At 66.2% G+C, this 25,702-nt stretch overlaps 2 protein-coding genes across 2 annotated transcripts in view; both read left to right on the forward strand.

The window, feature by feature from the left end:
* The window catches only part of FGF11 (fibroblast growth factor 11), a 19,245-nt gene extending 8,999 nt beyond the window's left edge, over nt 1-10,246 (forward strand). Inside the window, exons 2-5 of the mRNA XM_044417162.1 lie at nt 5,115-5,225; nt 6,011-6,114; nt 9,597-9,795; nt 10,125-10,246. Of these exons, the coding sequence (XP_044273097.1) occupies nt 5,115-5,225; nt 6,011-6,114; nt 9,597-9,795; nt 10,125-10,246 (536 nt within the window). The remainder of the gene's footprint in view (nt 1-5,114; nt 5,226-6,010; nt 6,115-9,596; nt 9,796-10,124) is intronic.
* Nucleotides 10,247-14,568: 4,322 nt separating this feature from the next.
* Nucleotides 14,569-24,014, forward strand: CHRNB1 (cholinergic receptor nicotinic beta 1 subunit). Its single transcript, XM_044417128.1, has 11 exons — nt 14,569-14,620; nt 14,974-15,113; nt 17,060-17,104; nt 17,740-17,849; nt 18,440-18,548; nt 19,454-19,601; nt 19,935-20,126; nt 20,934-21,157; nt 21,742-21,911; nt 22,855-23,002; nt 23,841-24,014. The coding sequence occupies exons 1-11, from the start codon at nt 14,569-14,571 to the stop codon at nt 23,979-23,981; spliced, it is 1,479 nt and encodes a 492-aa protein (XP_044273063.1). The 3' UTR covers nt 23,982-24,014.
* Nucleotides 24,015-25,702: the final 1,688 nt, after the last annotated feature.

Genomic DNA, 25,702 nt, shown 5'->3' on the forward strand with positions numbered 1-25,702 from the left:
CCGCCTCCCGGGCCGCTCCTTCTCCTCGCTCGAGGAGGGGCTCGACGGGCGGGTGGGAAGCGGCCGCTGCGTGGCTGGGAGCCAGTGCCGCTACGGGGCCCCGAGGAGCGCGCGGGCCCCCGGGGGCGCGGGGTTTCTTCGAGGTGCTGCTGGGAAAGTGGGGCGTCAAGAGGATGGCTGCCTCCGCCGCAGATGCCGGGGATGCCGAGCGCCCGCCGGCCGGCTCAGGCGTGCGCCCCCCGCGCCGCCCCCCTCCCTGGCCGCGGCAGCTGCCCCCTCCCGGCGGTTCTCCCCCCAGGGTCCCCACCCCGAGCACGCCCGAGGTTGTCCCTGGAGCAGCAGCAGCGCCGCCCCCCTTAACCCCCCCGCCCCCGCCCGGCCGAGCCGTCTCCCGCCTGCTGGACTCCCCCCGCCTTAATCCTCCATCTCTACTTTCCTTCCTATTTATGCTCCCCAGCTGTAACCCTCTAGGCTGAACATATGCACATTAAAATAAATTAAGCCATTTTCATATATTTGCATATACTACAGAGTTGGGGGAAAGGCAGGGGGAAGCTGGCGGGGGAGTGACTGGCCCCTCGGTCCTCGAGCCAGCGAGAAAGACGGATTCTCCGGCGGCATCCATTCTGCTGCCCTTTCACCGCAGCGCTGTCCTGCCCCCCCCCACCATATCTCTAGCTCTGGCCCCACCTGACCCTCCTTGCTCGAAGAGCCCGCAGTGCCTACTCCACAGCTCCCCCCCACCCCGTGTCAGGATACACGCTGCGTTTCCCGGATACACCCAGCCCTGTCACGCTCCAGAACTACCTCCACTAGGCTAGTCCTCATGAAGCCCTCAGACTGTTCCCTGGCATCCCCCTCGCCCTCCGGCCCCCTCCCTTCCTGACCCCTGCGTGGATGCTCACCTGGTGCCCTGTCTCATCAGTCTGAGGACATGGTTGTTTGTCCTTCCATCGCCCCCCCCTAATGCCACTGCCCCCTGACTTCCTCACTCGCTCATGGCACTACCGGCACGAAGCCCCACCCACGGCGCCTCCCCGGGCAGCCCAGGCACGTGGCCACACGGGGCCCATCCTGGAAGCCTGCAGGCACGGCTCCCGGGCCACCAAGCCCACACCCAGACCTGAGCCCCCCACATTCTTCCGGACCCCCGTTTGCAGGCTGCCTCTCACACGCCTCCCTGGCCCCAGCCAGATGGCCTCTGCGGGGATCTGAATCGCCCCCCCACGCTGAGCCAGAGCGAGGGGAGGGGAAGTGGACGGGGACGGGGACGGGGGCTGGCTGGGCATTGCTCTGGCTGCGTCCACCCCCCGGAGGGCCCATGCCCCGAAGCGCTCGGTGGCCGCACGGCCCGCCTGCCAGCCCTCCCCCGCAAGGCGCGATCCGGGACATGGTGCCCCGAGGCCCCCCGGCAGGCCCGCTCCGGAGCCTGGCCCCGAGTCCTGCCCGGCCCCGGCCCCAGCATCCCTGGCCGGTGTGGGGGACGCTTGTGGGTGGGAGCAGTGCCCTGCGCCTCTGGAGGGGAGCCAGCGGGAAGGCCGGGGAAGGCACGGGAGCGGAGGTGGCCAAGTTCACCGTGCCCTTGTGCGCGTCTGGCGCACCGCGCACCGGCGCCTCCTGCAGCACCGCTCGCCCTCCTCGGAGGATCCCGTGGGGCCGGAGAGGGGGCGCCGCAGGGAAGGGTGGCGGAGACGCCTGTCCGGGGCCGTGGCTGGCCCTGCCGACAGCACCTGGGCCGGTGGGCTGAGGAGGAGCCACACGGGGGGGGGGGCGCACAGCATGTGCCAGGGACGGGCGTGCGGGCCAGTCTGTCCCCCTCCGGTGGTGCTGGATGCCCCGGGTGAAGCGGCCTCGCTGGGGGCCAGCTGCCTTCTCCAGCGGCAGCGTGCCCAGGCGCACCATGGCTGGTGAGCATGGGAGGCGTGTTGCTGCACTCGTGCCTTGTGTGGGGCCGGCTGGCCCAGGAAGAAACCCCTGGCTGAATGGTCGCATCCGGCCCGACGCTTCTTATGGTCTCCGGCACTCTCTCGTAGCCTCGGCCATCGCCGTCCGCACGGGGGGCTAGCTGTCATCTTTGCAGCAAGCCAAGAGCAAGCCCCTAAGTCACGTGGGTCCCAGTGTGGCGGGCGCTTTGTGGGATGCCGCCTCCTCGCTTGCGCACGGAGCGCGGAATAAATAACCCCTTGCCCCTTCCTCACAACCGCGGGCTCCCCCTCTGCTGCGCGGCTGCAGGACCCTCCTGAGGCACGGCGAGGGGCGCTCTGGCAGCCGGCCTGCGGCAGGCGGGTCTTCCGAGGCCTGTGTCTCCGCGGCTCTGCCCAGCCCACCTCTGCAGCCCCGCGGGCCGTCCAGCGGGGGCCGTGGCCCAAGGGCTCCGAGGGCCCGCACCCCTGCGCTAATGAGGCGCCGGAGCCCGTTCTGCCGCGGACCGGGCAGCCCCACGTCGGAGCCTCCTGGACGCTGGCCGTCCCCCTGCAGCTCATCCCTCCTGGACGGCTTGGACCTCTTCCCAGCGTTCGCCTCCGCCCCAACTTTTCCGCTTTGAGGAAACAATAGAATTAAAATGTTCCGATCTCCCAGCCTTGACTACGCGGGAACCTCTCTCGGCAGCCCATTAAAAGGGCCCATTTTTCTCTGCTAAGTATCGTTGCTTAAGAGCCTTTCCCTGCCTGTCACATCGCAGATGCTGGGCCCAGAAGGAGAAAGCCCTTCACCAGGAGCTCGTGAATTATTTCCGAGGCCTGTCAGAAGGCAGAAAGGGCCGTGTGCGGAAAACAAAGCGCGCCGGCTCCTCACTTGGCCGAGGCCGAGCCGCCAGAGAGGTGCCCAGCCTGCCCCGCGGAGGGAGCTGCGTGCACGTGCGTGAGCACGAGGGCGCCCCTCTTGGACTGTGCCCCCTTTGCACGCAGGGGGCACGTGCCCCTGCTGCTAGGCTCGTGACCCCACAAGCGCCGCTCACCGTACCCCCCTGCACCCGCATGTGTGAAAGGAGCGGCGGAGCAACGGGCGCAAACCAGGCCGTCCTCACGCCAGATGGGGCTGTACCGTGTGGGGGTGGCCTCCGCCAGGAGGAACACAAGCGCCAGTCCCAGCCGCCCGGGGGGTCCCTCCAGAGCACGCTCCTTCCCGCTCTGCTCACTCCAGGGAGCCAGAGGCAGTGCCTGTGGCCCTTCTGCTTTCGGTCCTCCGTGGGAACCCTGCGTGGCGGCCAGGCTGGGAGGCCGTGACTGGCCCAAGCTGCCCAGAGAGCTTTGTGACTGGGGGGACTCGAACCTGGATCTCCTGAGCCACCGACCCACACCCTGCCCTGGGAGGGGGCAACACGCCCCTGCAGGGAGGCTGTCTCACCTCTGGCCTGCCGGGGCCCCAAAGCCCAGCTTAGCTTGCCTTCCGGGCAAGTGAGGCGGATGGGCTGAGCAGGCCGGGGAGCATGGGAACGGAAGGCGTGCTCAGAACAAATGCGGGGTTTCTGGCGAGGGACCTGGGCTCAGTGGTTTGGGCACGTGAGCCCGGACTCCTGGGTCCTTCCAGGCAGAGGCTGCGTGGAGATCGGGGAAAAGCTGCTGAGGAGGGGCGGGTGGGGGGCACAGCTGGCTCTAATCCTGTCAGCTGGGATTACCTCTGGTGGGCCACGGGACTCTCCAGGACACGGGGGGCAGCCACGCGCCGGCCTGCATCACCCGCCGGCCTGCATCACGGCCTCCGCTCTGCTCCCGCCCCCGGGGGGCTTCCTGTCATGGCCCATCTTGCCGTTTCCACGTGCACCGCGGGGCTGGCCAGGAGGTGCCTCGGCTGGGTTGTGGGCGCTGGAGAAAGCCTGGGGGTCTGCATGGTCCTGCAGAGAGACGGACGGACGGACAGGCCCCTGCGAGCAGAGGCGGGACGGGCTCCTGGCCCCCCCAGGCACTTCTGAAGGCCACGGCCACGCAGGCCTTCCCAGGGGCTTGCAGCATCTCCGGCCACCCTTCCTAGCTCCTGGCCCTGCGTCTTCGGGGGCCCCTGCGTCTCCGTTCTTCATGGTGCCCCACTTATTTCACGCAACCCCTCCAGAGCTCCGCTGCACGGCCCCCAAACGCGTCAGTCGCGGCCCTGCGGGGACGCACCTCCCCTGGCCAGGTGCTGCTCGCTCGAAGGAGAGCCAGTTCGGCGGGGGAGGTTTGGTGTCGCTCGAGGGCCCCCAAGGGACCAGGGCCCTGCGGTCCGACTTGGACTCTCCGGAAGGGGCGGGGGCCTGGCCAAGACCCGGCCCGTTGCCTGTGGGGCTCAGTCCAGGCACACGACGGGGTGGGGCGGGTTCCTCGCCTGGGCTGGCGGACACCAGACACAGGCACCCATGCGCCTGGTGCGCAGTGAGCGTGGAAAGCTTGCTTGCGCCTCTGGTTGCTGCTTGTACAGGAAGTGAAGCCTTGATGGGATATTTACACATCGGATAATTCTATTTACAGTGCTTTGCCAGAGCTTTCTGTCAAAAAGGGTCTTAGCGCGGCTTACACAGATTCATCATGAGCTAGCCCTGCCTTCAGGCTCAGAACCGGAAAACACGACACAAAAGGAAGAGCGTGGAGGAGGGAGGAGGGGGAAACGAGCCCCAGCTCTTTGAATGCTCTTATAGATTTTTTTGCCTCAGGTGTGGGGCTGGGGGGGTCCACAGCAGGCCCCCTGTGGCTACTCCTTCCGTGGCTCACGTTGGACCCTGCCTGCTGCAGTGGCCTGCCTGGGAGGCAGGGAGTGTGGCCCCCGTGCCCCGTGGCCACGGTGGGGGGGTGTTCTCTGGCTGCTGGAACGAAGGCAAATGTTAGCATCAATTCGAGTCTGCTGTAAAAAAAAATATTGGGAAATCTTAGAAACCTGGATTATTTTGACCCTGATTTCACTGCTTTCCACCTCCCCAGAGAAGCCTGGAAAAATGGCTGCTTTTCTAGTTCTTTCTTGATACCACAGACCTGCAGGGAAGGGGCTGCTCTTGGAACCCCCATTTCTGTTTTGATGGAAGCTTCTCAATACATTTTGGGACAGGATCCCTTGCACTTCTCCCAGATGGTTTTGACTTCCTTCTGGGGTGCACCACTGCGCCTTTCGTGCCTCCCTGACTCGGTTTCCCCTCCCTTCTGCAGAGCCACAGCTGAAAGGCATCGTCACCAAGCTCTTCTGTCGGCACGGGTATTACCTCCAGGTCCACCCGGATGGCAGCATCGACGGGACGAGAGAAGATACCAACTGTTTCAGTGAGTGCAGCTGGGCCCCGGGGGGTGGGGGTCTCACCTGGGGGGTGTCCGACCAGGCGGCCCCTCCTCCGGGACAGCCCCTTCCGTGGGGATTGTGTGCGAGAGCTTCCCAGTGGATTGGGCCCATATAAGGTCCGGCGATGTCCCAATCCCACAGTCCACGATCCAAGGCTTCGCTGGCCCAGCAGTGCTTCGCATGTGGGGGGTCGTTCCGGGAAGGGGGGTTTCCTGCCCCAGCTGCTGTGGCAAGGGGGGTGTTCAGAAGGCGGCTGCCAGCTATGTCCCTGCAGACAGAGTGGGGAGGCGGCCCGACGGAGGGGCCGCTGCCCCCCCACCCGCTGCCTCAGCGGCACGTGCGCGGAATGCGAAGCGGAGCTTGCAGCCCTTAACTGAGCATTTACCAGGACGGCCCCCTGGGAATAGGTCGCCACCTGCTTCTCCTGGCAAAAGGCCGCACCTGGGAGGAGCGGGTCCCCCCCCAGGGCCGAGGCTCCGGCTGGCGTGCCGCCACCTCCCAGGCTGCCTTCCAAGGGCCTCCGGATCGCGCCCTCCCCTTCCCCAGGGAGCGCCCGGCGGCTCCTGGGTGCTTCCTCCACCCCGGGAGCTCCCCGCCCCCAATGGGCCCGTGGGCCTGGCCCCCACTCTGCTCCAAGCATAGCCCCCTGGCAGCTGGGGCCCAGATCCAGTCTGGGGGCTTCGGCGGCCGCCCCGCCCGGGCCTTCCGAGGCTCTGGGTGCAGCTCTGCCGGGCTCCGAACGGTCCTTCCTTCCGTCTTTCCTTCCCAGCCCTCTTCAACCTGATCCCCGTTGGCCTCCGCGTGGTCGCCATCCAGAGCAGCAAGTCCGGCCAGTACGTCGCCATGAACGCAGAGGGCTATCTGTATACCTCCGTGAGTACCCCCATCGCCTCCCGCCCATGCCCTGCCCAGGCGGCCATGCGCGGGGACCCCAAAGGGACCTGCCCGCCCCCCCCCGACTCCCAGCTGGGCCCTTCCACCTTTCCCAGCTGTGGGGCCGGCGGCGATGCATCTCAGCCCTTCCTGGAAAAGCCGAAGGGGCCGCGGCTCCGGAGCAGCAGCAGAGGGCACAGCCCTGCACCCACCCCCGGCCCTGCGCCCGGCCTCCGCCAGTGCCCGCCGGGGCCAGCGGGGCCCCAGGACGAGGCAGCAGGCGGGGAAGGCAGGGCTGGGCGCCCGCATGCTTGCGCTCAGCCGTCCCAGGATGCGGCCGCCCGAAGTGCCTCTGCTAAGAAGTGGCCCCAGCAGAGCTTTGAGGCCCCAGCAGAGCACAGGCAAACCAGCAGGGGGCGCTGTCACCACAGGGCGCCCTTCCCCAACGCGGGGCCCTCTGGAGGCTGAGGGGCCGCTCCCAGGAACCCTCAGCCAGCAGACCGAGTCGCTCGCCCGGCGAGTCTCCCCAGCCCCTGCCCGTGGGTTGCGCTGCGGCAGATGAGCGCCCGGGTGGCAAGGCCAGCGCTGAGCGGGGAAGGGGCACCCGGTCCCCCCGCGTGGTGCCCTGGCTGCCTCTCGGCTAGCGCGGCAGGGACTCCTGGAACCGAGCTGGTGGCACCTTTCCCGGGGAGGGGAGGGGAGGGGAGGGGGACGGCTCCCGCACACTCCCTCCCTCTTCCTCAGACGCAATTAGAAGCTGCCCTCCTTAGTGAAGCCTCCCGGGGAGAACTCCCTGACCCCAAAACAGAAGGGAGCTGGTGGCTCCTTCCAGCAGCGCCCCCTAGCCGGCGGGCTGCCCAGGGCCCCCACAGCAGGCTCCTGGGCTCGGAGGGCCCTGGACAACCCCCTCCCTGTGCAGCCCCCCCCCCCAGGGGCCCTCTGGGCCGGCAGCTGCTCCACTTCTGCCCGCTTCTCCCCCCTCCCTGCTGGGCAAACACCCCACAGGCCTGCAGCCCCTGCCCCCTTCTCGCCACCTCCATGGCCTGGGCCAGAGGGCGGGGGCAGCCCAGCGGGGGCAGAGTGCCGGGGGGGGAGTGTCACCAGGGGCCCTCCCCAGTGGGCCCCTGCTGCAGCATGCAACCTCGGCTCGTGCTGTGGGGAGAGGCAAGCCCAACTTGGGGCGCATCTGCTTGGAGCCCCCAGCTGCTCCCCCCAGAACGGAGGGCAGCCCCCCTGCAGTGCACCTGGCGCTCACTTACGAGGATCCCCCAGGAGGTGCTGCGGGAGCCGACCCCTTCCGCTCCACTCACGGAGCACACGCTCTGGGCCCCCCCCCCCCCGTGAGAAACGTCGGGCCATGCGGGGGTGGCCCCCCTTCCCACGGCCAGCCTCCCCACCCCTCCTGCTTGTGCTCTTCGGTCCAGCGGGGGTTGGGCCCAGCCGGGCCCGCTCCACTCCGTGCCCCAGGAAGACCCCCTGCAGCACGGGGGCCCAAAGCCCCTCGGAGCCAGCCCCTGCTCGGGCTGGCTGGGGGTGGCTGGACACCGGCGGGTCCCCTCCTGGCAGCTGGGGGAGGATGGGCACGGCACGTGGATGATGGGAGAGGGAGCGGGCGTGGGGGGAGGCTGCGGTGAATCATTTATCAGCTGCATGGAGAGGTGACCCCGATCCGGCAGGGGAACGGGGAACAGCTGCCGGAGAGGAGATTTCCCTGGGAAGATGGTGACTGTCAGAAGCGATGAGGCGAGCGGAGGCTGACAGGCCTAAAGCATGTGTGAGGGACGGGGGGGGGGGGGGGGCCCGGGGGGCCAGCCGCAGGATGCAAGCGGGGTGGGAAAGGGGAGGAGAGAGGAGGCAGCCGGAGAGAGGAACCCTCTGTCTGCCAAAATCCAGTAAGAAAGATGAGCGCCCCTGAGCATGAGCGGAGAGCCTTCCTCCTTTCCCCCGTACCACAGCCACACCCTACAGAACTTGCCCCCTCCCTCGAGGTGTCGGGACCAGAGGTCGCCCCTTTGAGCCTCCGGGGTCGGGGGCCATGGGCTCCCCTGAGCAGCCAAGCGGCAGCCCTTCCTGGACCGCCTCCCTGCGCCCCCCCGCCCGGTGCCTGCCCTGCCCCGGCTAGGAGACTTGGGTGGGCTGCGAGGGGGGAGCAGAACCCCGATCCGGGCCGGGGAGGCGGGGGAGGCGGGGCTCTGCAGGGCGGGGAGCGAAGGTGCAGGGCAGGGCAGGGCAGGGCAGGGCAGAGCAGAGCGGGGGCGCGGCGCCCCCATTTCCCCGCCCCCACAAGCCTCCCCTCGGCTGCGCGGGGGGAGGCGCCTGTTGCGTCCCGCCGCCCTCGCGAGAAAGCGGGCGGAGGGAGCCCCCCGGCGCCGCGGCCCGGCCCGGCCCGGCCCGTTCGCGCGGGGACACCGCGCTCTCATTAGCGAGATGGCTCCGCTGGCCGCCGCCGCCGCACGATTCTGGGCCGAGGACCCAGGCGTCCTGGCGCAACCCCGCGGAGCGCCCGGCAGCACCGCCTGGCGGCCGCAGCGGGCCCTGCAGCCGCCTCGCCTGCCCGGAGGCGCGGCCCCGCTGCGCTGCCGGCCGCGGACGGGGCTCCCGGCGCCCCCGGCTCTGGGCCTCCGCTCGGACTGCAGGCCGTTCCCCTCTCCACGTGCGGGGATGGGCGCCCCGAGAGCTTTGCTCCTCGGCCTCCTTTCCTCTGGTTCGTGCCTCCAGCTGGGTGCGCCGGGTGCCAGCGGGCCCTGCCGCCCCTCCCGGTCGCCATCTGCTTCCGCGGACCGTGTCGGAAGCCCAAAATGACCGGAGGTGCTGGCCTGGTGCAAAAGAAGGGGCTGCTTTCGGCCCCCCCCCCGGTGCTCCACGCAGCCCGTGGGGGGGCCCCGAGGCCCCCGACGGTCGCTCTCATGCTCCTGAGACTGGCACTCCTCCTCGCCTCCCCAGCTCTGCCCTTCGGGAAAGCGAGTGCTTTGCGGCCCGCCGTGCCCACGGCCGCAGCCCTTCAATGCGTGGGCACGTGGCCCCCGTAGGAGCCATTTTGTGACAGCGCCTGCGACGCGCTTCCAGAATTCCCGATGCACTCATTAACCCCCAGAATGGTTGTGGTCCCTCGCCCCCCGTTCTCCTTACCCCCAGACATGCTTGCAGACACGCAGAAAGAGGCCGGGAGATGCAGCTTCCGGCCCCCCACCAATCGCACAGCTCACCGGGTGATTCTGGGTGAGGCACAGCTCTCAGCCTAACCTCCCTCACAGGGTTGTTGTGCAGGTAAGATGGCAAGGAGGTGGAGCCTGGGAGGCGCTTTGGGCGAGGGAAAGGGGTGAGCCTCAAAGGATCGTAATTTGCAGGGAGCGACCCCAGAAACCAGCCCAAGCGAAGGGCTGGGCACCCGGCGGGCGACGCGGGGCTCTGGCTGGAAGCGGCGCCATGCCGCTCTGCAGGGGAGCCGGTGGGTTCAGCCTCTCCCCCCCACCCCCCCGCAGGCTCACTTCACCGCCGAGTGCCGTTTCAAGGAGTGCGTCTTCGAGAACTATTACGTCATGTACTCCTCCACCCTGTACCGGCAGCGGGAATCGGGGCGGTCGTGGTTTCTGGGCATCAACAAAGACGGGCAGGTGATGAAGGGCAACCGAGTCAAGAAGACCAAAGCGGCAGCCCACTTCCTCCCCAAGCTGCTGGAAGGTGAGAGAGGGGGATGCGCCCCTTGCAACAGCCCCCATGTGCCGTTTCCCGGGGGCAAGGCACCCCCGCACAGCCGGCCTTCGCGTCCCGTCTCACGCAGCTGGCCTCTTGCGCAGCCGCCGCCGTGGAGGCAGGCTCCCGCTCGGCTCAGTGTGCCTTCCTGCTGCCCCGGTGCGTCTCGCACAAGCCCCGCTCGGCACCCTGCGAAAGGCCCCCGAGAAGCCTCTGGGGGCCTCCCCAAAGCGCCCCCGCGGCCGGCCGGGCGGCGCCAGGGGCCAGCGCTCGGGCCTCGCCGTGTCTCACCTCTCCCCTCTCCCCCCCCCCCGCAGTGGCCTTGTATCGTGAACCTTCGCTACACAACGTCGTGGAGCCGGCTGCAGCCAAGAAGGCGGAGGAGGGCAGCGCCCCCGCAGCCTCCGTCAAAGAGATCTCCAAGGCGGAGGCCACGTAGCCCTGAGGACGGGGGGGGTCCGCTCTCCTCCGCCCCCCACCTCTCCTGCGTGCTTGTACCTCACTTTCTGGCAGCCACTCTCCGAACCACCTTTGGAAACACTCGTCCACAGACCCTCGATTTTCTCAGGATGCCCTCTCCCCTCTCGCCTCCAGCCTCTGGGACTTGGGAAAGCCCACGCCACCTGGCCAGAAGGGGGGAGGCGCTGGCCAAAGCCACGGACGCCGCCCCTCGCCCACGAGGAGACCCCCACGGCCGCGTCGGCGCCGTCTTCCATTTCAAGCCATACGCGCTCACCACACGCAGCCGTGGGGTGGCACTGCGGCGGTGCGTGGGGGGCAGACCCCCTTTCCTCGGACTCTGACGAATCCACTGTGCGCTTCCGGTCTGCGTCTGCCCGGAAGGTTGTTAGCGTTTCGGAAAAGCCCGATCTCTCCAGTCTTCCATGCAAACGGAATGGGCGCGACCCACGCTTCGCTTCTCCCGCATCGACGCCCCGACTTCTGACACACGCCGGGAAGATGCAGGGCAAGTGTTTCGACACTCTTTTAACCACCAATGGAACGCGACCCCGTGTCGCCTGCTACAGGGAATAAAGATCTTCCATTTTCTTAAGAATTTTTTAAACAACACCTACGTGATACCCTTTCCAGCCCCCGGGTGGCGACATCGTCCGGTTCGGAACCATTGGGAAATAGCAGATGTTCCCGGAGTTCTGTGAAGTGCAGAAGCGAACGACTCGGGAATTCTCTGGGGAAGGTGTGCCGGTCTGGCCAAGGGCTGCCCCTGAAGCGCTCTTCTCTCCAGAGGGACAGGATGGCCTTGCGGGATGGACGGGGCAGCACCGCTCCTGCAGAGCCAGTCTGAGAAGGGGGCCCTTCCCCTCCACCTCCAGGATGTCCGTTTTGGCGCCGTAGAGATCGGTGCTGCCTCCCCACTTCGGGTCCCCGCAGGAGGAGAGTCTGCGCTTGGGGGTCCACCTGGAGCCAACGCCGTCCTGCCAGCGGAGACTTCACTGCCTGCGAGGAGAACGTAGCCCCCCGGCCCCCCTCTGTAATGCTCCTTTTGACCACTGGATGGCAGCACCATTTCCATGGGGAGGGCAAGGTTGCGGTTCGGCCACTGAGTGTCGGCTCGGCCATTCTGGCTTCCGTGGGGGGAGCAGGACGGCTTGAACTCTCGCAGCGCTGCAACACTCTTGCCGGCGAGGGGAACTTGGGGGAAGCAAACAGTGGGGGTGCTATGGGGCCCTGCACCTGTGTCCCCCCCACTGTGTCCCAGGAGCCCCACACGAGCCGCACCACTATCTTTACAGGGTTTCCATCGGCAGCAGATTCTTGTGGGGGGACCGACGCGAATGGCGCTTTGAGGTCTGGGACATACGGCTTCTGGCTCGCAGGGCTGGGAGGGAGGGCCGCTGGCTGGGCTTGGAAAGGCCCGGGGGGGGGGGGGTGCAGAGGGGCGCTTGCGAGGTCTTGCCCCACGTTGACGTGTGTGTGTGTGTGTGTCTTCCAGAAGCCAAGCAGGAGCCCGTGAACCGAGGCACCTCCTGCTTCCCGGGCCTGCAGCCCCACGACACGCGCTTGCTCGGGAGGAGCCCCACTGGACTCAGTGGGACTCACTGCCGAGCAGGCGTGGGGGGGTTGCACCGAGACACCCCCTCAGCACCCGCCTTCCAGCTCCCCGTGCCCAGCCCTCGCCCCTTGCCCTCTGCTCCGGCCCCAGCCTCCCCCCGGGCCCCCCAGGAAGCCCTGCAGCCCCCTTTCCCCAAGCACGGTGGCAGGAAGAAGCGGCAGGCCCTCGCCTCCCCCGGGGCCCCCTCCCCGGCCGACTCTGCCCGGCCATCTTTGAGGAGCACTTGAGCTCTGCTTTGCCAGCGACCGGAAGGGGAGGCAGCAATAAGGGGTCTCGGCAGCAGGCCGGGCCCTCTCTCGCCTCCCCCCGGGCGGCGCTGGTGCCCCCGAGAGCCATAGCCGACCCCCGGCCACGGGGCCACCCGCCCCCACCCGGCACCCGAGACCGGGCCAGCGGGCCACCCGCCCCCCATGGTGACAGGGTTCATGAGAACTCAGGAATTCCACGCCGTCTCCGCAGGGCGCAGCCTCGGGTGGCCGAGCTGCCGCGGTGCGATTCCCAGCCCAGCCACCCGGCTGAGAGCCCGGGAGCGAAGGGCCAGTCTGTGCTCGCACGCCAGCTGCTTTCCTGACCATGTGCAGATGGCCGTGCCCCCCCCCCCCAGTCTGCCCCAGGGAAGATCCACGTGCAGCCTTACGCCCAGCTTTCGAGCTCTGCGTGACTCTGAACCCCCGGACCTCTTCCGCGGCCGGTCCCAGTTCCTGAGAGAGTCCGAAACTGGCAAAGGCCGATTTCGAGCCGCTGCGGCCCAGATTTCTGCCCGCGAAGCACCCGGCCCGTCTGAAACCCTTGTGCACCGGGACGCAACCTCCGGCCATGCGCTTGGCACGGCCACGCGTGAATCCGGGGGCCGCCGCAAGCCAACACGCCGTGAAGGAGGCGGTCCGGAGCTCGTCTGAACCGCCCCGACGTGCCCCGTGCCGGCCGCGCCCCCGCCTTGGCGCCTCTCCCGCGTTTGTTTGCCAGGTGTGGAGCCCAGAGGGCGAGTTCAGACGTCCGGAAGCTCCCCAAGGCCAAGGGCGCCGGTCCTCGCCTTCCCCCGCCCCTCCGATCACGCCCCCTCCCCTCCCCTCCCCTCTCGTGCGCGTGTGCGTGTGCGTGTGAACGCGCGCCCAGACTGCCCCAGAAGGAAGGGAGGAACCGGCTGGCACAGAAGTTCTGGGCTTGGGAATCTAACCTCTCCCCTTTTTGTCTACTTTATATTGGAAAATTATACTGTATATAACTGTGTGTTCGTCTCCCCCCAACCACCTTAATGCCTCAGCGCAAGCGCAGGGAGCGGAGCGGGGCGGAGCGGGGCGGTGCGGGCTCCCCCCGCCGCCTCGCCCCCCGCGCAGTTTCGCCCCTGCGCCGGTGCTCGCCCTCCGCCCCTCCCCGCCCACCTCCTCTCCGCAGGGGCCAGACACGCAAACTGCAATCGTTCAAATCTCCACGTTATTCAAAGGGCCACACTGCTCTGCCCCCCTCCCCCCGTCCCGCGCCTGATTCGGCCTTGAAATCGCGCAGGTCTGATTTCCGCTTTAAATTTGCATGCTTCCAAGTGTTCAGAATCTGGAAATCGCGCTGATTTCTCCTCCAAATTTTGCAATTCTTTCGGTCTCCTCATCTTTAAATTCGAAACCACATCCGCGCAGCGAAACTTTCGGCCTGAGCGTGGGCGCACGGGGCAAATCCGGGCTTTTTTGGGGGGGGGGATCGCAAAACCCCGAGGCCTTCCGACTGGGAGCTCGGGTTGCGCGCCGGCTCCTCCGCAGGCGCTCCGCAGAGCCGGGCACTGGCGCGCCACGCAAGCCCGCCGCTTCCCAGGCCTGGGCAAAGCCGCCCGTCGCGGCGGGCGGTGCAGCAAGCAGCTGCGTCTGGCTCCTGCCGGGAGGTGGCCCCCCCGACCCCCCCCCCGTGACCAGCACTGAAGGCAAAACTAATCGTAGCAGGAAACTCTTTGCCTTTGGCCCGTGGCGGCCTGCATGAGAAAAAGGCCCGCTCGCAGCAATAGCGGAGTCCCCGGCCCCGATCCCGCACTCTGGAAATAAAAGAAGCGTTTGTACGACTCGTCCGGCGTGGACTCTGTGCTTATCCGCGAGGGACCGAGGCGCGTGGGGCGTCTGGACTCGGGTTCCCGGTTGTCCCTGCAGGATCCGGCCCGGGCCTCGCTCGCTCCGGCTGGGGCCGCGCAGGGCCCTCGCGGGAGGTCCGCGGCGGGGCGAGGAGCGCGGGGCCCGCGGGCCGAGTGGCCCCTTCGCCTCTCGCTGGAGCCGCGGGCCCGGCTTGCGGGGCGCCCACAGGAGGCCCCCCGCGAGGAGGCACGGCGCCCGCTCCGCCCTCCCGGAGGATCCCGCGCAGCTCCGGGCGCGGCTGGGAGCGCTTGGCGCGGCGGCAGCGGGCCCCCGGGCTTGAGCCACGTGCCCCCGGTAGCGGCAGCCGGGCCCTCCGGGGGACGCCCGTTGGGGAGCGCCGCAGGGAGCTTGCCGCCCGGGGGCGCCGCGCCGGGGAGGCCGCCTCGAGGGCCGCCGGGGACAGGTGGCCGGGCGGAAATGCCGGGGGCGGCGGCGCCCCCCGCCCGTCCCCGGCCCCCTGACGGGCAGCTGCTGCGCCAATGGGCGCCTCGCCCGCGGGGGGCGGGGAGCGGCGGCCCTCGCCCGCCCCCGCCCGGCCGGCCGTCGAGGAGGGCTGCGCGGCAGAGGCGCGGCATGGCGGGCGCGGCGCTGCTTCGCGGGCTCCTCTGGGCGCTCTGCGCGGGCGGTGAGCCTCTCCCGGGAAGGGGCGGGGGGCGGGGGCCCCGATCCTGCCCCCCCGGGGGCACCAGCTGGGCGGGCGCCCGGCGGCGGCTCGGCCCGGCTCGGCTCTCGCGGCTGTCCCGGGTGTGCGTCACGGACCCCGCGCCCCTCGGCGTGCGCCTCCCGAGCCGTGCCCTTCAGCCGTGCCGGGCCGCAGCCCCCATGCTCCCCAGTCATGCCCACTGGGGAGGATGGGGTTGCGCCTGCAGGCCCTGCCGGGGGAAGGCGGCCCTCCACGCAGAGGAAAGGCGCGGGCGTCCGCAGGGGGCCCGCCTGCCCGGCCGGGTGCCACCCCCATCACCCCCCCTCTCTGTGTAGCCATAAGCGCCTCGGAAATTGAGGGCCGCCTGCTGGAGAAACTCTCCCAGAACTACTCCAAGACCGTCCTTCCGATTCGCCGTGTCGCCGACAAAGTCCCCGTCCGGATCGGCATGTCCCTGTCCCAGCTCATCAGCCTGGTGAGTGCGCCCGGGTCCGAGGATGCAGGGCTCGGCGCTCCCACGGGGGGGGGGGGGGCGGTCGCCACACACTGCCGGTGACCCGCGTGGCCGGCCCGGGGCGCTGGGGCGCTGCCAGGCTGCTGCAGGATTGGGCCCGCGACCCGGGTGTGCGCTGCGGAACAGAGGCGCCCTCCGCCTTGCAGTGGGGCGAGCCGGTCCGACCACGATCGCTGTGGAATCGTGTGCCGTTCCCATGCGCAAACCCACACCGCGGCTTGAGAGTCAGCTGCTTATCGGAGCAACCCAGGAGCAGGGCCTGCGGGGCGCCTGTCCCTCGGTTATGAATGCCGGGCCGTTCCTCGCGTGACCCAGCATCCCCGTTCGCCCCGTTCCAGGCGACGCAGGCCTCTGCCTCTTTGCGCAGGCGACGGGCGCCGACCCAGTCCTGCTCCTCGGCTCCAACGGGGACGTTTGTTTTTCAACTCTTCTGAGCTGGGCGTGGAAATAGTTCAAGGCAGCAGCTGAATTTGCTGGCTATTAATAACCGAATTATCCAGTGGCACAGAGACAAAGGCGAGTGAGCAAACCACCCTGGCGAGCCTCGCCCCCCCCCCCGCCTGACCCGGGGGGCGGGCGGGCAGCCCATCCGGTGAGCCCCACGGGCTGAGCTGGGGAGATGGCTTTCATTAGCTTATTTTAAGAACACACAACACATACCTCCACCAGGAAATGGCTGGCAGGGCAGCGTCCTCAGGGCTTAAAGCGAGGCGATATAAAGCAGCGGGATAAACGGGAACGGAAGGAACCTCCGGGGTTGGGATTGCGCGACAGGACGGGGCAGCGTGGGCTGTGAGCCACGTGGCCGCCTGAGGCTGACGGTGTTGCCCAGGCGTGGGGGATACACCTGGCCAGGTACCCGGGGCTTGTTAATTAACCCCCATTGGCCTAAGGGGTCGGGTAGCCCCAGGTGAGGGTCAGGCTCAACGTGTGGGAAGCCCCTTGGCCGTCGCGGGCAGACCAGGCTGGGGGCCGGCGAGGCGGACCTCCCCCCTTTTCCTGGGCCCTGCGGGGGGCTGAGAAATTGCGCGGGGGCCGAAATGGGTCTCCCACCTGCCCAAATGGTGTGGCTGAGCCTCGGAGCCCCGTTCCCCGTCCGTCCCTGGGGGAAAGGGGGCAGGGTGGCCGCCCTTTCCTCCAGCCCCACCAGGCAGGGAAGCGCATGGCTGCAATCAGAGCGCTGCTTTGCCCCGCTGCCTCCGCGCCCCGGGGAACTGTGGGAAGACTGAACGGGGGGGACGCAGGGGCGCGAAGCAGGTGCGCGCGGGGCACGCTCCCGGCAGGATTCTGCCCAACACCCGCAGGGGCCAGGCGGCAGCGCACCTCGGCCGGCGCAGAGAAAAGGACCCCGTGCGCAGCCAGCATGCATGCCTCTTCGTTCCGGAAGGCACTCCAGAATTGGGGTGCCGTCTCCCCCAAAGAAGGCCGTCTCCTGCATCCCCACACAACACGCTTCTCCGGGAGATGGAAGCCGGGAGCAGCCGGCGTCTTACTGGCACGGGAAGAGCCGAGCGGCACCTTGTTTTCACCTGGTTTCACGTACCTTCACACCTTTCCAGGGAGAGCTTCCTCCAGGCATTTCTCAGGATGACATTTTTAAATCAATAAAGTGTAAAACACGCTGTTTGAAGCAGCAGGCATAAGCATTTTAAAATGAGAACAGATGGCTTTCTTGCGTTTAAAGGCAGGTGGGGAGCCGGGCCTGTAAGCCCCCCCCCCCCCGTACAAACTAATCATTTGATTTCCTGGAATAATTTAGGCCCCCACGTCTGTGGCTCGACCCGAGACCCGATGGAGTGGGGGGCCGGCAGGAAGCCGCCTGGGTGCTCGGGGCAGCCTCCCTCGGCCTGACTCCACTGGGACCTTGCAGTCGCTCATCCTCTTTGGCCTGTTTTCTTCTTTTTTAGAATGAAAAAGATGAAGAACTGACCACAAAGGTTTATATGGATCTGGTGGGTAAACACAGAAACCAAAACACAGTGCTCGTTGTCTTCAAGATCCTTTCGTACGGTTCCATCAGAGTGATCGAGGCTGTAAGCCTTTGCACACTGAGACAGAAAAGAAGCCTTACAACTCCCAGCATGCCCCATTCCTAGCTGGGGCATGCTGGGAGTTGTACGGCTTCTTTTCTGACTCCACTTGCCTAAGAGGGGAGCTTTGCTGTGTCTCTCTGAATTTTATGTATCGAGATATTTATATGTACAGTTTCGCAATTGCTCAAAATATTTGTAACAGGAGTTGTGATCGGAATACATAGAAAATAATATCAAGAAAGATTTTATGAAGCAAAAGGAAAAATGGAAATCGGGAGTTCCTGAGGTAGCCAGGTGAAAGGTGCTTCCCTTGGTGAGGCTGAGCACCGAAATTTCTAGACCGCATCTGTTTACAAAACGCCGGGCGGGCCGGGTGCCACTGGGGTGGCTTTTGCTAAGCACCTGGAAAATTGCAACCGCCCGGCTGGCCCTGGAAGGAAGGAAGTGGATGCTCTGAGGGCAGGGGGCGGCCCTAGACCCAGCGGGCTGCTTCATCCAGAGCCGGCTTTGTGCCCCCCCCATGCACACGACCCCTTTTCTCTCCGTGGCGGCAGGAGTGGATCGACTACCGCCTGACGTGGGACCCTGCCGACTTCGACGGCATCACCTCCATCAGGATTTTCTCCGATGAGGTGTGGCGCCCGGATATCTTCCTCATGAACAAGTGAGTGGCCACGATCCGTGGCACAGTCAACATGCAGCTGCCCCGGGGTGGGGGGAGGTGGCCTCCAGCTGGGATCCCCTGCCAAGCTGCTGGAAAGAATCGGGCCACGCGTGGCTGAGATGGGCGGATTGCATTTTTAGCGCATCGCTCTGTACTCCTCCTGTGAGTGCAGGACCACAAGGCCAGGGGCCAAATCGAACCTCCTGTAGCCCAAATCCAGCCCAGCAGGCCAAGCAGGCTCCCCATTCCCCACCCCCAGCTTTTGTGCGCCCCCATATTCTAAGAGACCAAAATACCTCCCTAACGTTTCTTACTAGCGGTAAGAGCTCTGTCCCCATCCGTTCTCGGATAGCCCCAAGGATCCAGGGTCCAGGAAGTTGCCCAAACTGCTTTCAGCCCTCGAGCTGAAGGAGGCCAGAGGGTCAGGGGCTAAGGGGACCGGGGGGCCACGCCGCTGGTCTCCCACAAATGCAAGGAAAGCAAGCATCCCGGGCGAGTTTAGACACACGGGGCCTCGTCCTCCCCGCCCTCCTGAACCTGCCGCGGAGTCCGCTGAGCTGCGTCTCCCGCCCTCCATCCCGTCCCTCCAGCAACGACGGCGTCTTTGACATCGCCCTGAAAGTGAACGTCCTGGTCAGCCACGACGGGTCCGTCCGGTGGCAGCCGCCGGCCGTTTATCGGAGCAGCTGCAGCATCCAGGTGAGTGTGTCCGAAAGCGGGGGAACGGATCACAGCCGGAGGGCAGCCCCGGCCCTGGGCAGGCCTCCCGAGGTGGGGCCAGGGAGGTCCTGGCGCTTCCCTCCGGGGGAGCTGGACTGGCCCAAGAGGGCTGAGCGGGTGGGCGACGTGGATTGCCCTCCCCACCCCCCGGACAGAGGAGGATGGGAGGCAGGCCTCCCCCACCCCGAGCCCGTGGGAGCTGCCCAACCCCTCGCGTGGAGAGCGGGAGACACGGAGGGGCCGCAGGCGGGCCGCCCCCTCCATGCGCCGGCAGGCAGGTGAGGCGGCTCCGGCCGTGCCGGGGAAGAGTGTGGTGTGTTTTGGGGGGCAATCCAGCCCCGGGCCAAGAGGGCTGCCCCCCGCCCTCGACTTCTGAGTGGGGACAGGACTCCATTGGCCCGACTGCTCCGAGCCCCCTCCACTCTTCAGCTGGCAAGATTTCTGCCCCAGCGTTCGCCCAAACGCCCACAGCGACTCACACAAAACACCTGGTACAGGGAGAACAGCATCCGATTCCTTACGTGCACAATTGAAAGCAGAATTTAGAGCCATCTGGACAGCTGAAGAATCGCAGGCCAGCTGGACTGGCCGTGGCATCGGATGCCGTTTGCCTGGCCTTGGAAGGCGAGCGGGGTTGGCGCCAGGTGGGCCTCGGGGCAGCCGTTCCCAAACTGGGGGCCCACCGCTGGTTACTCGCAGGGGACCCCACAACACGGGAGGGCCACGAGCCTCGGGTGCCCCCCTCATTCCGCGCGAGTGGATGCGCTGCTGCCCAAGCCGCAGGGGCTGGAGGGTGGGGGTGGGCAGGGTGCGATGGCGAGGGGGCCCTGACCGTGTCCCGGGTGCTTTCTCCGTGGGTCTGTTGGTGGGCGCGGGCGGTGCAGGTGACCTACTTCCCGTTTGACTGGCAAAACTGCACGATGGTCTTTCGCTCGTACACGTACGACGCCTCGGAGGTGACGCTGCTGCACCCGCTCGGCAAGGACGGGAAGGAGCGCAAGGAGGTCGTCATCTACAAGAACACGTTCATCGGTGAGGGCGGGCCGGGCGCGCCTGCGTGTAGCTCCGCCTTCCCCGGCAGGGAACAATGGGCATTGCAGTCCAGCCCCTCTGGGTGGCCCCGGGTCGGGGGAGGCTGGTAGAGCTGACGTGGGCTCACACGGATTGGCCCCAGCACCTCTTTCTCAAGCCGGGGCCAGCAACCAAGACCTCGAGCCCGGGCGCCCCGCTCCGGGCCACCTGCTCCTGCAGGGACTCCTGCGTGGTGGCTCCCCCCTCCCCGTTCTGCCTGAGGCCCAGTCCAGGGCAAAATGGGGGTGAGCTGGCGAGAGGGGCCTGACCCGCCCCCCCTCCTTCCCCCGGCAGACAACGGGCAGTGGGAGATCTGGCACAAGCCGTCCCGGAAGAACACGCTGCCCGGGGATCCGCTGTACGAGGACATCACCTTCTACCTCATCATCCGCCGCAAGCCGCTCTTCTACCTCATCAACGTTGTCATCCCCTGCGTCCTGATCACCGTCCTGGCCATCTTCGTCTTCTACCTGCCCCCGGACGCTGGTGGGTGCCGAAGCCGGCCTCTGTGGTCAAGCGGGGGCCCTCCACTGGGCCCGCTTTCCTCAACACGAAACGCCTCCCCAGAGCCCCAGCGCCGCCCCCCGGCACCCTGATCCGTTGCCTGCCAGCCAGCCACCCCCAGGGCACCGGGGGGCTCAGCCTGGTCCCCCAGCCGGGCACCTCCTTGGCCTGGCTGGTCGCAGCTTCCATCATCTGGCGCTGGGATGGGACGGATGATGGGACTCGTGGGCTAACTCGACTGGACGTCGTCACGCTGGGGAAACGGGGCTGCGCAGGATGAAAATAGCTTCCCCTCTCAAGCCTCTTGCACTTTGCGGGTGGACCCTGCACGGGGTGCCTCGTGGGGCTTCGTGGCTCAGAGAATCGATTCTTTTGCGAAGTTTGGGATGTCTGAACGCAGCCAGTGCCGGCAGGCAGATAAGATGAGGAGGAGACAGGTGGTAGCGGAAAGGAAGGAATTTAATGCATTTTTAATTAAATTTAAACCACGTCGAAGATCTTTTCCGTGAGCACGACCCCTCCACCTTCCAAAAGAGGCAGGCAAGTTTCAAACCACAAAGCGCCATAAGACACCGAGATCACGCCTGAAAATATGGATTGAATCCAAAAGGATGAAAAGGAGGCACCCTGTGAGCCCAGGCATCCCGCCCTTGACTTCGAGGGGGCTTCTGATGCCCCCTGCCTGCCTCGTGGCTTCTTCGAGGAGGAGCCCCCGGCCTTTGGCTCCGATCTCCCGGGCACGGCGGGAGAGCCTCTGTGAGCCGACCTCCGCGCTCCCCTTGTCCCCAGGCGAGAAGATGACGCTCTCCATCTTCGCGCTGCTCACCCTCACCGTCTTCCTGCTCCTGCTGGCCGACAAGGTGCCCGAGACGTCCCTGGCCGTGCCCATCATCGTCAAGTACCTCATGTTTACCATGGTCCTCGTCACCTTCGCGGTCATCCTCAGTGTGGTGGACCTCAACCTGCACCACCGCTCGCCCACCACCCACGAAATGCCCTTCTGGGTGAGGCAGGTAGGGCACGGCACGGGCCCCTCGGGCTGCGGGGGCCCAGGCCTTTCCCAGGGCGCCGTCCAGCTGGCCCAAAGCCGCCACGGGGACCTCCGGGGGGACTCGACCCGGGTCTCCTGGCCCCAGCCTGCGGCTCCCCCACTGCGCCTCTGGTTTTGTCAGGAGTGACAGCGAGCAAGGCAGGGAGCGATGCGAAACGCCTCCCTTTCTGGAAAGAGCGCATTTCTTCCCGTGAGCCTCTTTCCGGACTTGGATGTTCCGGACCTTGTTTCCCTGAGGGAAGCCTCTGCAAGCCGAGGTATCCTCGCAGCTCAGCTGGATGCTCTGGGAGCCCGGAGGTCTTGGCCCCCACACTGCCCCGGGGGCCACGTTCTGAGGGGCTGGGGAGAGCTGGCCGGCCACCCAGAGCCCTGGAGCGCCCTGGGGCTTCTTTTCCGCCTGAACGTGGCCAGGACTTTCCCGTGAGCTCCTCTGCCAGACAGCGCGACCGCCATCCAGTCCGCCCTGCTCCTAATAATCTCTTCCCTGCCGTGGCCTCAGGCAGAAGTCCAGGAAACGCGCCTTCCCCTGCCTCTTTCTCCCCGCAGATTTTCATCCACAAGCTCCCTCGGTATCTGGGTCTGCGGCGCCCAAAGCCAGAACCCCTCCCCAAACCCGCCCCCTCACACATGAAACAAGAAATCACCGTGAAGAGGGGCCACCGTGCCGACCAGTATTTCATCCGTACCCCTGCCTACAACTTCCCCAATCCCGACAGGTGAGCACCGGGCCTCGTCTGGGATGCTTGGGCTCGGGGAGCAGGTGTGGGTGGAAGGAAAGACGGGAGGATGGGCAGGCGGACGGATCATTTCTGGAAATGCTGGAGATGGTCATTTGGGGGATTTGCCTCCCTCTTGTTCAAAAAGAAATTGGGAAAACTGGCAGGAACTATATATAGTTGCTAAGAGGTGATCGATGCAGCTGCTCATGGCTTGAGCTGAGAAGGAGTTGCTTCAAGATGTTGGTGCCCAAACCAGAAAATCCAGAGGGCAATTTTTTGCTCTGCACGTGGGGAAGACATAGCTTAGAACATGTTTTTGATATTTGACAGGACCAAATAGCCTCGTGGTTAATGGGGCCACATAAAAATCTAAATGGGTAACTATTTGCATTGGGTCTTCCGGAGCCGTGGTAGTGCTTTCGGAAAAGCCCGCGTGTCCTCCGGAAAATCCCACATAAAATCATTTTTTCTGTGTGGTTCCCTGGCAAACTTTGCTCTGTTGCTGCCTCAGTGCTATTTGTTCCTTTTCCTGGGCTGTTTTCTTGCGGAAAGACGGCGCGCGGCATCGGCGATCAGGACGGGCAGGTGGTCGGCCCATGTCACCTGCGTTCTTGTTCCCTTTTGCTGGACCCCAAGGCCCCCTGAGCAGATCCAGATACAAATGGCATCCCATGGCCTTGAACCCCTTATCTGTGGCAATTGCTTTGGCAACAAGCCACCGAGAGTGTGGCCAAGCCAGTTCTGAGCACAACAAAGCCAATTCAGAGTAATGCTGATGCTTCTGGCACCCGTGGCACTGCGTGGGCAGGCATCTTGGCAACCTTTGGAGCACAAGGTCATCGGGGGTCGGTGCCCTTTTAGTCGCCGCAGATCATCCGGACAAAAGCGTGCTCTCGCGGTCCTCGGATGGGTGGATTCCAGGCTATCCCTCCCTTTCCAGGTTCCACCTGGAGATGTTCTCCACGGACATGAGGAGGTTCATCGACGGCCCGAGCCACTGCCTTGTCCTCCCCCCGAACCTGAAATCCGCTGTCGATGCCATCACGTACATCGCTGAGCACCTGCAGGAGCAGGAGGACTACGACGCGGTGAGCCCCGGGATGCGCCTGCCAAGACGCCCGTGTGCGCGCAGGCGTTCGGGAGCGCCACCGGCCTTGTCTGTGGGGGGGCTGTGCAGGGTGACCGCCTAGAAGATGGGGTCGCTGCGGCTCAGCGTGTGGACGCGGTAGCTGAGCCATGGCCTCCATCCCCAGGCGCTCCGGCCAGCGCCCGCCTGCCCCCGCGCCTCGGGGGGCTCGCCTCATGTGGCCTCCCCCCCCCGCCTCCCCTCTAGCATAGCCAGGAGCATGGCTTCCAGATCGAGAGAGGTGTCACTGCCGCTCTATGCGACTCTGGTGCCCCCACAAGTGGAGCATTGTGCTCAGTTCTGGGCCCCTCATTACAGGAAGAATATAGCCAGGTTGGAGTCAGTGCAGCGTAGGGCCACAAGGTTGGTGGCTGGTTTGCAGGGGATGCAGTATGAGGCGAGGCTCAAGGAACGGGGTCTCTTCAGCCTGGAGGAGAGGAGACTCCGAGGGGATTTGTTGGCGACATACAGGTATATGAGGGGGTGTCACACGGAGATGGGTAGAGACCTGTTCTCCCCTGCAGAGGAAGGCAGGGCGCGCTCCCACGGAGCCAAGCTCAGGGAACCAGGGTTCAGTTGGGATGCCAGGAAGCACTTCCTGACAGTCAGGACCCCGAGGGTGTGGAATGGGCTTCCACGGGAGGTTGTTGAGGCCCCATCGGTGCGGGTGTTCATGGATAGGCTGGACGTCCACATGGTGGGTGTGTCGTGAGCGGAGCCGGCTGGTGCTGGAGGTCAGACTAGATGGCTCGGGAGACCCCTTCTGACTCACTCTGTTTCTCTGTCTGTGGCTCTTCCAGCTGAAGGAGGACTGGGAATACGTGGCCATTGTCGTGGACCGCCTCTTCTTCTGGACTTTTATCATCTTCACCTCTCTCGGCACCCTCAGCATCTTCCTGGACGCCACGTACAACCTGCCCCCCAACCAGCCGTTCCCATGAGCTCCCCGCCGGCTGCCCCCTTCTCCGCAAGGGAGGGTCCGCGCCGGCCCTTCCCCTCCCAGGTCTGCCCCCAGCAATTTCCCTCCTGCAGCGGCCGGACACCGAGCACTTCCCCGCGGCCACTCCGCCTCCCTCCAGGGGCGTCTCTCTCCCCCAGCCAGCTGCATGTTGACGTGGTCATACGTCCCAGGGAGCCGCACGGGGCTTGCTTCCAAGCGAGGGGCTGTGGCCGCCCCCTCGCACGGGGGGCTTGCCCCGGACTCGAATACGGAAGATGCGGGGGCAGCGTGGAGGGTGCACTGTACCCGAGGGCCCCTGCTTGCACGGGAGCGCTGCCCTTTGGACTTGGCCGAGTTCCCACATGCGCTTGCGCCCGGGGCCACGTGTGCCCCTGGGACGAGGTCCGGCAGCGGAGAGCCGTGCTCCGTTCCTCCTGCTTTACTAACTGCGCAAGGGAGTCCCCGTGGGACCCCTCCGATCGGAGCGCCTCCTGTGCTCTGTCCCCGCCATCTGAGTGGAGTCTCTCCTGCGTTGCCCCGGGGCGTAACTGCGGCAGGATTCAGGATTCGCCCCGGTGGGAGCCTGGCTGGCCCCGAAGGGGACAAAACGGAGCTGCCTGCAAGGAAGCACCCGTGCGCAGGGACTCAGCCAGCAGAGCGCGGCCGGCGCGGCCCCGAGACGTGCAGGGCCCCGAGAGTGCGCATGATGGCAGCCTCCGAGGGTGGTTTTGCTGGGCTCCCTGCATGGCCCCTCTGGCCCCTTCCAGTTTGACTCTCCTGTAACAAGGGGGCTCCTGACGCTCCAGACGTGTGGGGCTGCGAATCCCCTCCAACCTGGACTGGCCCGGCTGGCTGGGAGTGCTGCCCCACACATCCGGAGGGGCCCGAGTGGAGAAGGGGGGCACCCGGCAGGCCAGCGGGGCCGGGGGTCCTCCTTCGCGCAATGTGCGCGTGGTGCCGTGCCGTGAGGAGCGGGAAGGGCGGCCGCTGGGTTGGATCCGGGCCTCGAGGAGGCCCCCTGCAATCCGTGGGGCGTGTTTTGGTCGTGCTTAAGGAATATCCCGCGGCTGCTGCTGCTGCTGGACTTGAGCCTGGCAGGACCGCCTCTGGATCCCACCCAGTGAGACTGAGAATGGAATTTCGCTGGGGACAAATATGCTCGGAGGACACACGGAAGGGGCCTTGGCCGCTTGTTTTACTGCTCTGCCCACCCCCGTTTTCTGAACTCGCCCGCTCTGTCCAGGGAAGCCTTGCAGAGATCACATTGGAGGTATGGGGCAGCCCCTTTCCTTTCCTTCGAGGGCCTCCCTCCTCCGGCGCTCTCCTCCCCGTGAGCGCGCAGGTGCGGGATCAACACTCGATTTGTGCCGACTCTGTTTTTCCCGCAATAAAACGCAGTCGCATCACCGGGCGTCCATCGTCTGAGCCTCGCCGGACCTTTTCCATGCACTTGTGCCTTTAAATGGCCCCCACCCCGTGCCCCGCGTGCAGGGGCATGGCAGCCCCCCCAGTCCGCACCCAGCACGGCTCTTGCACGATGCAGGAGGGGGGCAGGGGCTGCTCAACATAAAAGTGACCCGTTTCTGGTTCTGTCCATTTTACTGGTTCCTCTGTGCATTGCTAGAGGGTGAGTGACGAGCTGCCCCTTAATTTCCCCTGCACTGGGGAGCTGCTTTCCCCTCCTATGCGGGGGGGGGGGGGGAACTGAATTAGTGTTTCCTT

The sequence above is a fragment of the Varanus komodoensis genome, unplaced genomic scaffold (assembly GCF_004798865.1).
Source record: "Varanus komodoensis strain SLA01 unplaced genomic scaffold, ASM479886v1 scaffold87, whole genome shotgun sequence".
Classification (NCBI taxonomy): Eukaryota; Metazoa; Chordata; class Lepidosauria; order Squamata; family Varanidae; genus Varanus; species Varanus komodoensis.

Bases quoted from the DNA above. Each gene is read 5' to 3' on its own strand.
- CHRNB1 (XM_044417128.1), top strand. From the start codon at position 14,569: ATGGCGGGCGCGGCGCTGCTTCGCGGGCTCCTCTGGGCGCTCTGCGCG. The intron at 17,105-17,739 runs GTGGGTAAACAC...CCGTGGCGGCAG, and splicing joins CAAAGGTTTATATGGATCTG to GAGTGGATCGACTACCGCCT. The intron at 17,850-18,439 runs GTGAGTGGCCAC...CCGTCCCTCCAG, and splicing joins GATATCTTCCTCATGAACAA to CAACGACGGCGTCTTTGACA.